A 16072-nucleotide genomic window follows, 5' to 3' on the forward strand; every position below is an offset into this window, starting at 1 on the left:
GATAAGCAAAGTGACTTACCACTAACACAGAATCCAGGGTTTGTAATAATAACTTTCCTAGTGGCAGATAAGCAAAGTGACTTACCACTAACACAGAATCCAGGGTTTGTCATGGGGCAGAATCAGTTCCTTACACTATTCATGAGACCTATTGGAATTGATTAGGTATTCAGTCAACCTAAAACAATGTCAAAATTCACTTATAAGAAGTTTCAGTGCATCTTCTTAGGATCTGGACGCTTATATTATGTTATTATATGATGTGAGTTCCTTGACAGACATGTTACATTGATCAATGTTTTTGAGATCTCTGGGGCGTGATAGACCTACGACAGCTCTGACACTAAAGCAGACATTGGGGTATATATTTACAAATGTGCGGGTTTTTAAGAAATGGAAATGTTGCCCACAGCAACCAATCCGATAATAGAAGTGGAGATGTTGCCCATAGCAACCAATCAGATTCTAGCTAAGTAAAAACCTGCACTTTAGTAAATCTATTCCATTGAGTTTTTATGTTGGAAATACAATTCAGCTAAGTCATTGTGTTATGAAGTCTACTACTGCTGAATCTCCTAAGCTGGAAAGTGATTGTAACATACTTCAGTCCAACTTTGTGTGTCTTACCGCCATATTATAAGGCTTCAGCACGGAAGCAGTTGTAGTGAGAATATTTAAAAATTTTCTAAAATAAAAACAAAGTAAAAATTTAGTGTCGTTTCCTGTTTAAGTTACACAATATAATTAATACATGATTGCTGCTGTAGCTACAGAATCCTACTATTATTATTATTATTATTTTATTTTTATTGTGGCAACAAACACCAGAATGGAGTATAAATGTGGTCTTTGACAATGGAATAGTTGGTGGTTTTGAGTATCTCAAACTACTGGAGTATGTTATACGAGGTTGACAGACAAAAGGTCAATGATTTATATGTCGATGTCAAATAGTCGACAGGTAGAAAAAGGTTGGCTGCCAATAGGTCGACAGGTACAAAAGATTCATACAAAAAAAAATGGTTGACACATTTTTATTTCATTTTTTATCTTAAGCCTAAACCTAAAGGTGACCCTCCCTTCCCCAAGTGCCCACCCTTACCTTAAAAATGTTGGGAACAAAAAAAATTGTCGACCGTTGGTGTGTCCACCATCTGAACCTTTTGTACCTGTTGACTTATTAATTGTCGACCTTTTGTCTGTCATCTCTTCATCCGGATATCAGACGACTGATCTCCTGGGATTTCATGTACAACAGTTTTTCTAAAGCATGCCTGGCCAACCTGGCACTGTCCAGCTCTTGTGAATCTTCACATCCCAGTATGTCCTGGAACAGTTTTATCAAAACTGTTGCAGGGCATGCTGGGACTTGTAGTTTCACAACCGCTGGAGAGCCACGGGTTGATCAGGACTGCTCTAGAGCTTACAAAGAATGGTGTGCTAAACAAAAACTTCCAGTGAGTGTGCAGCTCTGTGGGTGAAAATACCTTGTTAATGAGAGAAGTTGGAGGAAAATAGCCAAACTGATCAAGCTGACAATAAGTCAAACACCCATGGTTACAACCGTGATCTGCAAAAGAGCATCTCTGAATCAACAGGACATTGAATCTTGAAGTGGGTGGGCTACAGCAGCAGAAGATCATAGTGGGTTCCACTCCTGTCAGCTGAGAAGAGGACAGTAAGGCTACAGTGGGTACAGGCTCACTAACACTGGACAGCTGGAGATTGGACACACGTTGGTCTGATGATATCAATTTCTGCTGTTATATGCTGGGTCAGACTTTTGTGTAAACATTAACCCATGGATGCATCCTGCCTTGTGCCGACGGTTCAGACCGGTGATGGTGTATTGGTGTGGAGACTTTTTTCTTTGCACTTATAAGACCCCTTAATACCAATTGAGCATTGTTTAAATGCTACAGCCTAACTGAGTATTGTTAAAAAGATAAAGATAGCAACCACAGAGTCTGAAAGTAACAAGTGAATACACTCAAATCAATTGTAAAATAAAGGATATTTTATAAGAAACAAAGTTAATAGGACATGAGTCAATATCCACATTCAGCTACAGTATGTAATTGAATAAGCAACATTGGACAGAGGGTCAGACAGTTATCACATTAAATATGATACATCTGTTAAGTCCCGAAAATGAACTATTAAAAAAAATCCACCTTGAAAAAGACGTCATAGGGACGTTGAAATGCGTAGGTGCAAGGCTGAACTTTATTCCTCCGGTGAGAACCCCACCGGACGGTGTTTTTTCATCTCACGTGTTAGGTTTACTCTGACACTACTAGCAGCTGCACAGCTCCTCCACGAGCATGCTGTCTGGGATTTACCGGCACTTCAACTACACGGGACCATAGATCGGCTATCCAGTAAATCATTATCCAGCTCCCCGTGTGTCGGGTTGAGCGGACAAGTCAGCCATCCGTGGATGCGTTCTTGCATACCGCTACAGCCGGACCCCCCTCAGCACAAGACAGGACAATTAAAATCTGAACTGCAGGTAAAATTTATACTGTCATCCAGTGACCCTCCATTACAGGTTCACCAGCTTTACTTATAAGCATTATGCATGCTGCTTTTCACTAATTTATACGTATAGACTGGATCTCCTCTATAAAGGAACTTTTTCAATTTGCTGCTAATTTTTTAATGGTTTATTTTCGTGACTTTTTAACAGATGTATCATATTTAGGGCCGTATTCATTAGCCGCGATAAGCCATTTTTGGCAAAAAGTTCTCACCGGTGACGTAATTTCGCCAGGCTGAAACTTATCCCCGTATTCAATTCCAAAGACTTTCCGCCAGTGCGAAAAGTCTGCGCCTTGTAACCAGCGGAAAAGATTTGCCTCTGAATGGAGGCAGAAAAAAAGTGCAGAATTGGGGGTTTGGGCGGCAAAGTTGCGGGAACACCCCTGCAGCCTTGGGACAGTCCCCCAAAGGTAAACTGCGTTAAAAAATATAAAAAAACTAGCTAAATAGACTCCAGGGGATCCCCCAAGTATGCCCCAGTTGTTGTTTTTTGATTGCAGGTGTTTGCTGAAGGTGCATTTTTTACAACCTCACTTTAGCGATTTTAACCATGCTTGCACCCATTTTCATGTCAGTGCATCTTTTGGGGGGTGTCAGGCTGATTTCCCAAAATCCGACAGCACTTTTCGCCTGTTGGAGTTTCGCATCCTTTGCAATTGAAAAGGGCGAAAAGCGGGGACGAGCGCAATACTTTTCTGGAGGCAAAACCAGCGATGACGGAAGAAAGAGCACCATGCGAAAAGTCCGGGACTTATCGCCAGCAATTGAATACGGGCCCTTAATGTGATAACTGTCGTACCTTCTGTCTGATGTTGCTTATTCAATTACATACTGTAGCTGAATGTGGATATTGACACATGTCCTATTAACTTTGTTTCTTATTAAATATCCTTTATTTTACAATTGATTTGAGTGTATTCACTTTATTACTTTCAGACTCTCTGGTTGCTATCTTTATCTATTTATTTATGTTTAAGTGAGAGTGACTACTACACACAACTACATTGAGCCTGAAAGTTCTTTAACTCTCCAGCGTCTGGGTTACTTATTTGGTTTACCTGAAAATTGTTACTCACTATGTGGTCCCTTTATGTCCTTAGTCTGCCCATATTCTAATGGCTAATAGGATAATGCACCATATTGAGCTGGTTTCATGGACATGACAAGGAGTTCAATGTACTGCAGTAGCCTCCACAGTCACCAGATCAGGATGGAGTTGTCATCCCAGCGCACACAATATGGAAGGTCAGAATCCCGGCATCGGAATCCCAACGGCTACAACCCTGATGGTGAGTATAGGGTTAGGCTGCGTGAGGGGTGGCATTGGGATTTCCACCGTAGGGATTCCACTGCCGGGATTTTGACCACCAGCATTATCAGCGCCAGGATCTCTTACCCAACCCCACTAGGTCTCAATCCAATAGAGCACATTCGGAATCTGATGAAACAGATAATACGTTGCAAGAATGTGCAGCTGACAAATCTGTAGCGATTGTGCGATGCTATCACGTCACCATGGACCAGGGATCTTTCCAGCACCTTGCTGAATCCTTGCCATGATGTACTCAGACTGTTCAGGAGGCACATCGGTGTACATAATGAAGTGGACAGCAAGTGTATGTGATGCGTATATGTATATATATTTTTTTTATCTATATAAAAAGGTGTATGAGTTATTATATATGGCTCCCCATACATTTGGCACAATTTAAATTCTGACTGGGAAGCTGCCTAAGGACAGTGAGACTGACATAAGGCTGGTGGTTTTCATTTCCCAACAAATACCAGTGTCAGCTGCATCTAAAAATAAAACATCATGACACAGGCTGAGCTCCAGAGAGCAACTAGACAGTGTCCAGGTCAGAGAGGAGAATTCTCATTTACAAGATGAAGACACTGAGATTTATCGGCACAGAAGCCTTTATATCCAACCAGGAATATGCCAAGAAAAACATCAGCAATGTGGCACATAATCTTTACCCACTCTTACTCAAGGCTTGTTACTTACACGAGAAGGAAGACTTAATCATCCTGTTAATTGAAAACTGGCCACTGACAGAATTTAACTTCGGACAACTACTGGGCAAATCACTAGACTGTCCGGAGGATATCAGCCATTGGGCATGCCAACGTAGTCTGACAGCTTGTATAAAGGGATTGAAGAATTATGTATTAAATTGCTCCACAACTTACTCCAAAAGACTTACAGTTGTGGATTTGACTGCCATACAAGACATTGAATTTCAACCTTGCAAATGTAAGAAGACGTTGGGCAGATGGGCCCGAACAGAAATGATTGCTCAGCTCTGCTTCGATCTTCTCATCGAGATGCAAGTGCTCGATTTCCAGCCCTCTGTGTTTGATGTTCACATTGATGTCCTCTTGAACCTGTTTGTTACAGAAAAGAACTATGAACTTGTGGTACAAGCTCTGTTGATGAGATGTCACTGCCCACTAAAGATACGATGTGTGGCTTTTAGAGCAGACAGTTTGGCTTTAAGGAAGCTCTTTTACATATTACGACTTGCTGAACCCACTACAATACACAAACTAGAGATAGTTCACAATGTTCGCTTAGAACTTTATCATCTTGAAGTACTTCTAAATAACATCACTTTCCCACAACTGAGGTCACTTACCTTGCCGACAAGGACTTTCAATGTTACGCATTACACAGCAGAAGATGAAGCGGTCTTATCGGTCATTGGGGAGAAATTAAGCAATATGGAGCATCTGACAGAACTGAGTCTCTCCTTTTCTACCCTTACAGGAAGGCTCAGGAAACTGCTGAGGTAAATTGTTATTTTTTACTAGTTAGCAGCCTGTCAAAATTACGGGACATTGTCACGTCCACGAAAAAGTCCTGTTTGAGCACTGAAACGGGTCACTTTTTGGTAATTTCTGCTCGCCAGCTCAGGGGGCTGTGAGTAGAAATGTCAGCGGCTGTGCACGCTCGAACGGCACAACAATTTAATTGCACCGACGGGCGCCATCTAGTTGTCACCGGCACACAACACATTTGAATTCCCCCCATAGAGGTAAGGAGCAGCGTTTTTTATATATTTAAATATTTTTTTTATTTTTTTTTTAAATAAATTGCCAAGTTTGGTAAAAATACAAAATTACTCAGGCAGATTCAAGTAGGGGTCACTACCCCACGTGTTAAGCCTCAGAGAGTGGATTTAACACAGATTTTCCACTTAGGAGCTGCAGGGAAAAATCTGTAATAAAAGGCACCTTCTGAGGCTTAATGCATATTTGCCTACTTTTGAAAAAGCATTTCAGGGAGACAGTGAAAACAACACCTATGAGCGCAGCGGTAAAGTGGGCGTGTACTGTTACATCTGAGAGGCGTGTCATAAAACTGACTTACATTCAAATGTAAATGAGCCACAAAGCAGTTAGTAAGATCTAATGGTTGATGAAAACACACTGATACTTTTCAGAAAATGCATGTAGCCATACGGATCATTGTGCCTTATAACCAATGCGGGGAAATTATACTAATGATCCCATTTGAATGCATATTCAACTCAGGACTCCACCAGAGTGGTTATGGCTGGTGCCGCACAAGAGGCGTGGTTAGTGTTGCCTAGCATTTTAATACATTAACATGCTCAGTCTATATCGTTTGTACCTACCTTCATCTCTCATTGTAGTCATTATTCCCATATTATCATATCCAGCAATCTTTTTCAATGACGTTACCCAAATTAATAACTAAAAATTTTATTTTGAAAAGGATTTAATTCTTAACGAAATTTAAATAAAACGTTTGAAAATACAGATGTCGGATGTAGAATCCACTACCAATTCTGCAAAATATAATTAAACAGTTATTAAAGTAACTGCAGTTCATGGATTTGTATATTTAAGTATTACTATATAAAAACATAAATATATTTAGAACCCACCAAAAACTGTAATTAGGCGGTCAGCATTTTCCCCATCTACTCCAAACATTGTGAGAAAAGGTTTTGTAACTTTTCAATCTTGCACTTAAGACTTATATACAGCCATGGCCAAAAGTTTTGAGAAGGGCACAAGTATTGGTTTTCACAAAGTCTGCTACTTCAGTGTTTTTAGACCTTTTAGTCAGATGTTACTATGGTATGCTGAAGTAAAATTACAAGCATTTCATAAGTGTCAAAGGCTTTTATTGACAATTACATTAAGTTTATGCGAAGAGTCATAATATTTGCAGTGTTGACCCTTCTTTTTCAAGACGTCTCCAAATCGCCCTGGCATGCTGTCAATCAACTTCTGGGCCACATACTAACTGATGGCCGCCCATTCTTACCTGATCAATGCTTGGAGTTTGTCAGAATTTGTGGGTTTTTGTTTGTCCACCCGTCTCATGAGGATTGACAAGTTATCAATGGGACTAAGGTCTGGGAGTTTCCTGGCCATGCTCTATGCTGTCTTGCTAGTCTTTCTCTCCAACATGCGGCTCTGTACAGTCCCCTACCTCCCCCACACCCGCCAGGAAGTAAACCACCGGGCCCTGACCCCAGCGCACGGCACTACTAATGATAATTAAACCTGTGCAGGGGAATGACATGCTGGGCCTTCGGGGCCCCCAAGTGACCGAGCCCTGTAGCAGCTGCATCCCCTGCACTGGATAGAGAAAAGTGCATAGAAAATTAACCAACTTCCATCCATGGTGATCCTGTGTGCTGCAGCTGTGAGTAGTGTCCAGGTATTCCAGCAAGTTGTAGATAAAGATTGAGCAAGATGTGGTAAAAATCCAGAGAAGGGTTAAACTTATAATGACCCGATTCCACGTGGGTAGCTGATAGGCTGAAATCCTCCTTATTTAGTGACACTGAGCATGCTCCAGCACATGGCAGCCTGTTCCACCATGGTGATATTATTTAATTTCTCATATCCTGTTCCACCATGGTGATATTATTTAATTGCTCATATAGAAATGGCTACATGTAAAATACATTTAGAATGTTACAGAACAGGGGGTATATTTACTAAAGTGAAAGTTTTTAGACGTGGAGATGTTGCCCATAGTAACCAATCATATCCTACTTAACATTTATCTAGCGTCTTCTAGAAGATGATAGAATCTGATTGGTTGCTATGGGAAACATCTTCACTTCAACAAACTCTCACTTTAGTAAATATACCCCCAGATGTTTACTTGGTTGTACCTGTCTATTATATATTTTTCAGCCAGCTGAAGACACCCTTGAAAGTTCTGGAACTATCGAACTGCGATCTGACTCATGTAGACATGGCTTACTTGGCAAACAGCCTCCACGCAGAACATCTGGAACTACTAGACCTCAGTGGTCACAAAGTGTCAGAACTCTTTCCATCAACTTTTTTTAAGCTCCTATACAAGGCTTCACATACGCTACGTACTTTGGTTTTGGAGGAATGTGACATTGGAGACATGAATATCCATGTCATGGAGATGGGTTTGATAAACTGCATCAAACTAGAAAATTTTAAATTCATTGGAAATCCTTTAACGTCTATAGCTCAAAGGCGTATATTCAGAGTACTGGCCAATCTACCCAGGTTGAAATACATTGAATTTCCAGTGCCAAGGGACTGCTACCCTCCTGATGTCAGCTACCCCCTTGATGAAATGACTCTCACAAAGTTCGATCAACACAAATATGACAATGTCAAGGAATCCTTGTGCCGGATCTTGCGCCAAGCTGCGCGAGAAGACATATCAGCAGTCACGCCTCTGTTTGGCAGCTATGATGCTGCTATAGAAGAGACCAGTAGTGAACTTGGAGTAGGATTACTTACTTCATTTAAAGATGCCTTACAGAGTTTCACATCAGCACTGCAGAAACTGTAGCAACTTACAAGCAAAAAACTCAACTGTATATTCTTGGCAAGGATATAAAAAACAATGATGAGTCCTCAGTATCCACAAGGTAAAATGCAGCAAAGCGTAAAACAAAAGTCTGAGCGAAGTTGCAATTCTAAAGTTTAAAGTAATAGAGCTGACGCTGGTTACAAATATAATCCGTTTGCAACAGCTGAATGATGGGTATGTGCTACTGACATAACCATACTTTTAATCCATAAAAAAAAGAAGGAACAATGAATTAGAGGACTACAGTACAGATTGGGCCAAATTTCCTTTTTGTTGTTGAACGTTTGCCAGTTTTATATTTATCAATTGTTTTAATTGACTACTTTTGTTTTTAAGGTGGTTACTACATTCACAAGACCTTCCCTTTCAGCCCCTGCCACCCTCCATACTCACTCACATCATACAGGCCATCACATGGGGCTTATTTTATTGTGTAGCAGTGCTGTATGAAACAGGGCAGAATAAGAACATAAAAAGTACCGGACTATCTAATGGCACGCTACATAAGGCAACATACTGTTTGATATTAGGGTGCAACACATACTTGCCTACTTTTGAAAGAGTATTTCAGGGAGGTTGTGAAAGCAACACCTATGAGTGTGGCGGTAAAGTGGGTGTGTACTGCTGCATCTGAAAACACACTGATACTTTTCAGAACATGCATGTAACCATAGGGATCATTGGGGTAGATGTATTATAGTGGCACGTTAAGTGCCGCTATAACGCTTCCTGCTTCGCCTCTTTACCGAGGCGAAGCAGGAAGCGCTACCGGTGAGATGTGTGAACATCTCACCGGCCGGAGACGGGGAGCGTTAACTCCCCCCTCCGGCGCTACCCGCTACAGACCACATCGCATCAGCCTAGTGCTGATGCGATGTGTGTCAGGCCCGGCCGGCTCCAATGAGCATGCGCGGGATCTCGCAAATATCGCGAGATCCCCGCGTGCAGCCCTGAAGCCGGTAGCCGCCACAGCAGGGACAGCGCTGTCCCTGCTGTGGGGATAGGCTATCGCCAGGCTGTAGCTGTCGATAACGACAGCTACAGCCGGCTGAACGGTCAGAAGATATGACCGTTCGTACATAGCCCAGGCTGTCGGCGCTGCTATCTTGTAGATAGCAGCGCCGATAATGACAGGGGCGCATAGCGCCCCTGTCATTTACCGCCCAGACCCCCGATCATACATCGGGGAGAAACTGTATCAGCGCACTTAACGTGCGCTGATACCGTTTCTGGGCTTCTACCCCATTGTGCCTTATAACCAATGCAGGGATATGATACTAATGATCCCATTTGAATGTATATATCTCTGGGGGGGTTTGTTATATAACAGCTTCATAAAGGGAGTAGGGTGCAATCAGGGAGATTGTTAGACTATTCAGGGAGTTTGCTAATATTTCAGGGAGTCTCCCTGACAATCAGAGAGAGTTGTGAAGTAATGTGCAATATATAATACCTATAAATCTGTAAGGCAGGAGTTGAACCACAGTCTGTAGGTGCTACCGTGGTGAGAGAGCATAGTATATTTTTATGAAGGGTAGTGTGCTGATTATAGTGTTGTGATTAAGGGAATGTGAAATGTGTGTATATTGCAGTGTTTTAGCTTCCTGTAGATCAGGGGTGCGCTGACAGAATGACAGACGTTTACTAACTTTGCTTTGGGAAGGGGTGGGCTGATTCAAGCAACATCATCTGTCTTTGCTTATTTGATAGGCTCAGCTTGTTCTCTTTGCCCGGGGAGTCCAACTGCGGCGATTGGTTGATGCCGATGTCAGTTACATATGGGGACTGCACTCCTTTCCAGGGTTTTTACTGGAGAGGTGACGTGAGCAAGAATGTGGGGAGGGGGAGGGGCCAGCACCAGCGAGAGCATCAGCGCTGATATCACCGGCATTGACATCCATCCCAGGTCCGGACACTGTGCAGCAAGAGCAGAAACTTCTTCCTAAGGGTTCCAGTCAGAGTTACTCTCCCCCGTATGGCGCCCCCTTTCGGCCAGCGCCCCTGGCGGGTGCCATCCTGGCCAAGGGGTGGATACGCCCCTGGGGGTGAGCAATAAGTGGCCCTCCAGGTGTTATTGAACTACAAATCCCAGCATGCCTTTCAACAGTTTTAGCATAGCTAAATAGCAAAAATGTGGCAGGGCATGCTGGGATGTGTAGTTCTACAAACACCTGGAGGGCTGCTTATTGCCCACCCCTACTGAAGATTCAGGACTCTTGAATCACATGATCCTTGATTCTGCTGGTCCTATCTCTGCTATGCTCTGCTTGTTGGGCAGTGCACACCTGTGACCTGTAACCTTTACTATTGGCCTCCATTACCCTGTTGTCAGTCAGATAGTAGTTCCATGTAAATTACTGAGTTGGGGGTGTATGCAATATGACGGACAAGTGTCAGGGCATGATGCACTTGGTGCCAAATTTGCACTACACTTTACCGTGTTGGTTTTGCTGTGAATATTTTTTTGTTTACTCTACACTACATTTTTATTTTGTTTTCTCAACATACAGCTTTTTTTTTACGTTCAAAGTCAAATAATTATATTTTCATTTATGTACATTATATGGTTAAAAAAAAGCTAAATATTTTAAAGAGATGTTCTTTTCCAGATAATTAACTCAAAACAACATAGCACTCATTGTATCCTGTATTGTGTTCTTTGATAGAGACTTGGGAGTATATTTACTAAAGCTTCTAAAAATAAAAGGTGGTGTATAACGAGTGTAGTAGGTATTACCGCCAACCGCATGGCCAGCGGTTCAAATCCCGACAGTGGAAGCCCGGCACAGGTGAAGATCCTGATCGCTAATTAAAGTAAGTGCTGCTAACCCTACTCCCTACACTAACCCTCCCTTAGGGGTGCTTAACCCTAACCTCCCCCCTACTGCCTAAACCTAACCCCCCCTTCCCCGCAGCCTAAACCTAAGTCTCCGGGGGGGGGATGCCTAACCCTAAGTCCACCTGGGAGCCCTAAAACCTAACCCTCCCCCCTCCAGTGGCTGTCCGCGCCCGGCTTACCTTCGTTCGGTATGCCGGGCGTTGGGCTCCCGGCGTAGGTCTAATGACAGGCGTCTGTTTTTCGACGCCTGTCATTAGTACCTTGCCAGGATTTGACAGTCGGGAACCAGCGGTCGGCATTTAGACCGTCAGCTTCCTGACTACATCCCGTGTATAACATAGCAACCAATCAGATTCTGTCTATATTATTCTAGGATAGAATAGATAAATGATAGCTAGCATCTGATTGGCTTCCTACTCTCTATATGTGAAGCAGCGAAAGTTCAGGAGGGGGTGGGGATGCACACTAAAGAGTGCAGCCTTTGTAAATAGTTGCGGGCTGCTTTTCTAACGCTACAGGCAGCGTGCAGTTCAGACTCCATTGCCTCCAGGAGTTACGCCACTGCACACTTAAGCTGCCCATCCACTAGGCGATTAAACCTAGCAACTGAGCGAAAACTACCGTCGTTATCGCTCCATCGCTTGGTAATCACCAGCAAATTGGGCAGTAATATGTTAAAAATGACCAGCGATGCGCTCGCCCGCTGGTCATTTTTAACATCAATCATCGCCCGAACATGACGGTCAACCTGACGACCGCCGTCAGGTTGCCATATTCGGGGATGATTGATCTGTATACTCTGAACGTTCAGTGTATGCAGTTCACCCCGCGGGAGATGACGGCCTCATAATCGTGCCGTCGTCCCGCATCTTGTAGTGGATGGACAGCATTCAAATTTGGTTGGACAAAAGTTGCCATAGATACAGACAGAGAAATATTAGAACATAACCATCAATATTTTAGATTGATGGGAAATAACATTAATATACAACCTTTATTATTAAAGAGCTAACATTGTTACCAGACAAATGATAAAAAATACATACGTCATCATATATACCACAGAAGTGCAAGATATCATTTTCTGCATTATTGTAAGTAATTTATGGAAATCGGGCTGAGATTGGGGGATCACAAGTTCTTGTGGCTCAATAAAATATTAAATATTGGTAATGTTTTTGTGATTCTTAAGTTACAGTATAAAGAGGAGTTCCTGTATATGCCAACTGATGTGTTATGCTGGGAGAAGCCATTACTGTACATTCCATAGTAAAATGCTGAATTTTAATAATGGACATTACACATTTGACATTCACAATAATAATAATAAAAATAATAATAATTTTATTTATATACATACTACAAAAATGTTACATATAGTTTAAATAGTAAAAAGTATATATACTTTGGAAAATCTGAACTCACCCAGCTCTGCAAATATGACTTAAGGCTCCCTCCCATACATCAGCAATTGATTGCAGCAATCGTGCAATTCTGCAATCGATTGTGTATTAAAATCTATCCCTTTGTCAATCGATTGCAGAATTGCACGATTGCTGCAATAAATTGCTGATGTATGGGGGCCTTTAAGGACATATGCATCAAAGCCTGATGTGAGATAAAATTGTGAGATATATATCACCAACCAATCAGCTTCTAACTCAAGGCACCCATACATCAGCAATTGATTGTGTATAAAATTCTTTCCCTTTTTAAATCGATTGTGGCAATTCTGCAATCGATTGTGTCTAAAAATCTTTCCCTTTTTCAATCGATTGCAAATTGCACAATTGCTGCTGTCAATTGCTGATGTATGGGGGCCTTTACATTTTGCAGGCTGTGTTTAAGAAATGATAGTTTGGAGCCGATTGGTCACAATTTTATCTCACATCAAGCTTTAATACATATGCCCCTTAGTGTAAGAGCTTGTGTAGTGCACGGGTTATTCTTCATATTTTTTTCAAGTCTGGTTTAAATGGAGATTTTGGACACTTTTAAAACCTTATGTGATAGCCTATACCAGAAGTTCCCAAATGGTTCAGGTTTTAGAGATCTCCATGGTTGAACACAGGTGGATTAATTAGTACTTCAGTCACCTGTGCTCAACCATGGATCTCTCTAAAACCTGAACTGTAGGGGAGCCTTGAGGATCACATTTGGGAACTTCTGGCCTATACATTTTTGAAAGGGGATTTGGCTTAGAACACAGGTTCTCAAAGTCAGTCCTCAGGACCCCAAACAGTACATGTTTTCCAGGTATCCTCACAGCATCACAAGTTTAATAATTGGCTCCACCTCTGGATTTTTTAAAATGTGTCAGTCAGTAAAGAATACACATGTGCACCTGCTGTGTAACCTGCAAACCATGGGGTAGATGTATGATATCGGCACTTAACATGCCGCTATAACACTTCCCGCTTCGCCTCTTTACCGAGGCGAAGCAGGAAGCACTACCAATGAGATGTAAGAACATCGCATCGGCCCGGAGAGGGGGAGCGTTAACTCCCCCCTCCGGCGCCTAGTGCTGATGTGCTGTGTCTCTGTCCCGGCTGGCTCCACTGAGCATGCGCGGGATCTCACAAGTATCGCGAAATTCCAGCGTGCTCCCTGGAGCCGGCAGCCGCCGCAACAGGGACAGCGCTGTCCCTGCTGTGGGGATAGGCTAGCACCAGGCTGTAGCTGTCGATAACAACAGCTACAGCGGGCCAAACGGTCAGACGATCTGACAGTTCATACATGGCCCAGGCTATCGGCGCTGCTATCTTGTAGATAGCAGCGCCGATAATGACAGGGACGCATAGCGCCCCTGTCATTTACCGCCCAGACCCCCGATCATACATCTGGGAGAAGCGGTATCAGCGCACATAACGTGCGCTGATACCGTTTCTGGGCTTCATGCATCTCCCCCCATGACCTGTATGGGGTCCTGAAGACCCACTTTGAGAACCATTGGCCTAGAATTTTGGACCCTCTGTTGGGGAAAGGAATTCTGAAACTTTGTTTCAAAGTTATTCTCTAACCCAGAGTTTCCCAAATTCCACCATCTCGATCCAGGTTTTAAGGGTATCCATGCTTGGATCCAGATGGTTAAATCAAATTAATTGAGGTACTAAGTACATCACCTGAGGTCAAGCATGGCTATCCTTAAAACCTGGACTGTAATGGCGGAGTGTGGGAACCTCTGCTCTAACCCATTTTTGTCAAATTGGTTCTATAAGAGCTCTTTTGACCGTACATGGCTACATTGTACAGTAATGTAACGAATTTCTAATACTCAAACTAATGCTGGGCATACACGGCAAGATAAAATGTCTGTCAGACCGACAGACATTTTATCTGGCCGGCTGCCAGCCGCAGATGTCCGCGGCATACACTGTGAGAGAAATCTCACAGTGTATAGCCCGACATCTGCGCTCCGCCCCCGAGGGAGGAGACATTTCCCTGTTCCTTCCATAGGAAGGAACACAGGAAATGTCTGTCTGTCGGCCGCGCTGGGCATACACTGCCCGATGCGGCCGACAGTTACCGGGTAAATATCGCATCGGACGGGCATGCTGGACAATCCAGCATGCCCGACCGAGCAATATTTAACCCTCGGTCGCCCCCCCCCCCACGCTACAATTATCGTGGCGATCCGCCGATATCGGGCGGATCGTCCCGATAATTGCAGCGTGTATGGCCAGCAAAAGTAATGTTTGCTTTACAATTGGACAACAAAATGGTATAACTTTAGAAACAAATTGCCCACATGTGACAGGATTTCATACTGGTTTGCATAAATTGAGCATGTCTACATTAAACTATGATCCATCAGTCCATTGTTTCCCCAGGAAGCAGGAACACAGGACTGCCGACACAGACTAGTCCTCTGCATGTCCGGAGAAGAGCTTGAAGGGTTACCTTGTACACAGTTTTTAAGGGTTTCTTTACAAATGGCAAACAAACTGAATCACCTTAATATTCAGAGCTCAAAGAAAAACTATTAAAACATTTTTTAACATCTTTTATTATAACTGTGAGCTGTGAATGGAAAATTAGGCTGTGGCTGTTCAATGCAAATCAAACTAGCAAAGAGCGGAGCGACCTCGTCTGGCCATAGGAAGAATCACACAGACCAAGCCGGATTTTTATTTCGTCCTCCAGTAGGGGTCAGTCACACTCGCCGTAGCTCACCGTGTTTTACAATTTACACATTAATATATATCAAAAAATAAATAATCCGCAGACATAAAATTGATTGTACAATATTTTGTGTCATGAATGTAATACTAAGGATGTATTACTATTGGTGCAGACTTTAATAAACTTACATATATTACATTAAATTAAATTCCTGGTAACGTTAACAGCAATTACTACACTATTTGAACATATTACGCTGCCTCTGTGGTCAAAAGCGCTGTGTCTGTGTGATGTATAACAAGTGTAATAAATAAAGGTCACAGAGAGAGGTGTAATAATAATAATAATGCAAAAAGACTGGGTCTCACTGTGTTGCCCAGGCTGCTCAGCACTGACTATTCACAGGCGCGATCCCACTACTGATTGGCACGGGGGCTTTGACCTGCTCCGTCTCCGACCTGGGCCGGTTCACCCCTCCTTAGTGCAACCTGGTGGCCCCGGGCTCCCCCAGGGTCACCATATTGATACCGAGCTTAGCGTGGACACCCGATCGACATAGCTCGGTGAGGACCAGAACTCCTGGACTCAAGCAATCCGCCAGCCTCAGCCTCCCATGTAGCTGGGATTACAGACGCACGCCACCGCACCCGGCGTCTATATAGCTCTGCTCTCGCTGCCTAGTAGCTGCACGGCCTCTGACGTCACCGGCCGCACCAGCGCCG

General features: G+C 43.1%; 1 protein-coding gene and 1 non-coding gene across 2 annotated transcripts; one reads left to right on the forward strand and one right to left on the reverse strand.

Moving 5' to 3' along the window:
- Positions 1-4419: 4419 nt before the first annotated feature.
- LRRC14B (leucine rich repeat containing 14B) lies at positions 4420-8672 on the forward strand. The gene is made up of 2 exons (XM_088457070.1): positions 4420-5333; positions 7726-8672. Exons 1-2 carry the CDS (start codon positions 4429-4431, stop codon positions 8366-8368), a joined length of 1548 nt encoding a protein of 515 aa, XP_088313196.1. The 5' UTR covers positions 4420-4428; the 3' UTR covers positions 8369-8672.
- A 7029-nt stretch (positions 8673-15701) lies between these two features.
- LOC148477208 (signal recognition particle RNA) lies at positions 15702-16002 on the reverse strand. The gene has a single exon (XR_015872541.1).
- Positions 16003-16072: the final 70 nt, after the last annotated feature.

This window comes from Taudactylus pleione, unplaced genomic scaffold, assembly GCF_031769625.1.
Source record: "Taudactylus pleione unplaced genomic scaffold, aTauple2 ptg000737l, whole genome shotgun sequence".
Lineage (NCBI taxonomy): Eukaryota > Metazoa > Chordata > Amphibia > Anura > Myobatrachidae > Taudactylus > Taudactylus pleione.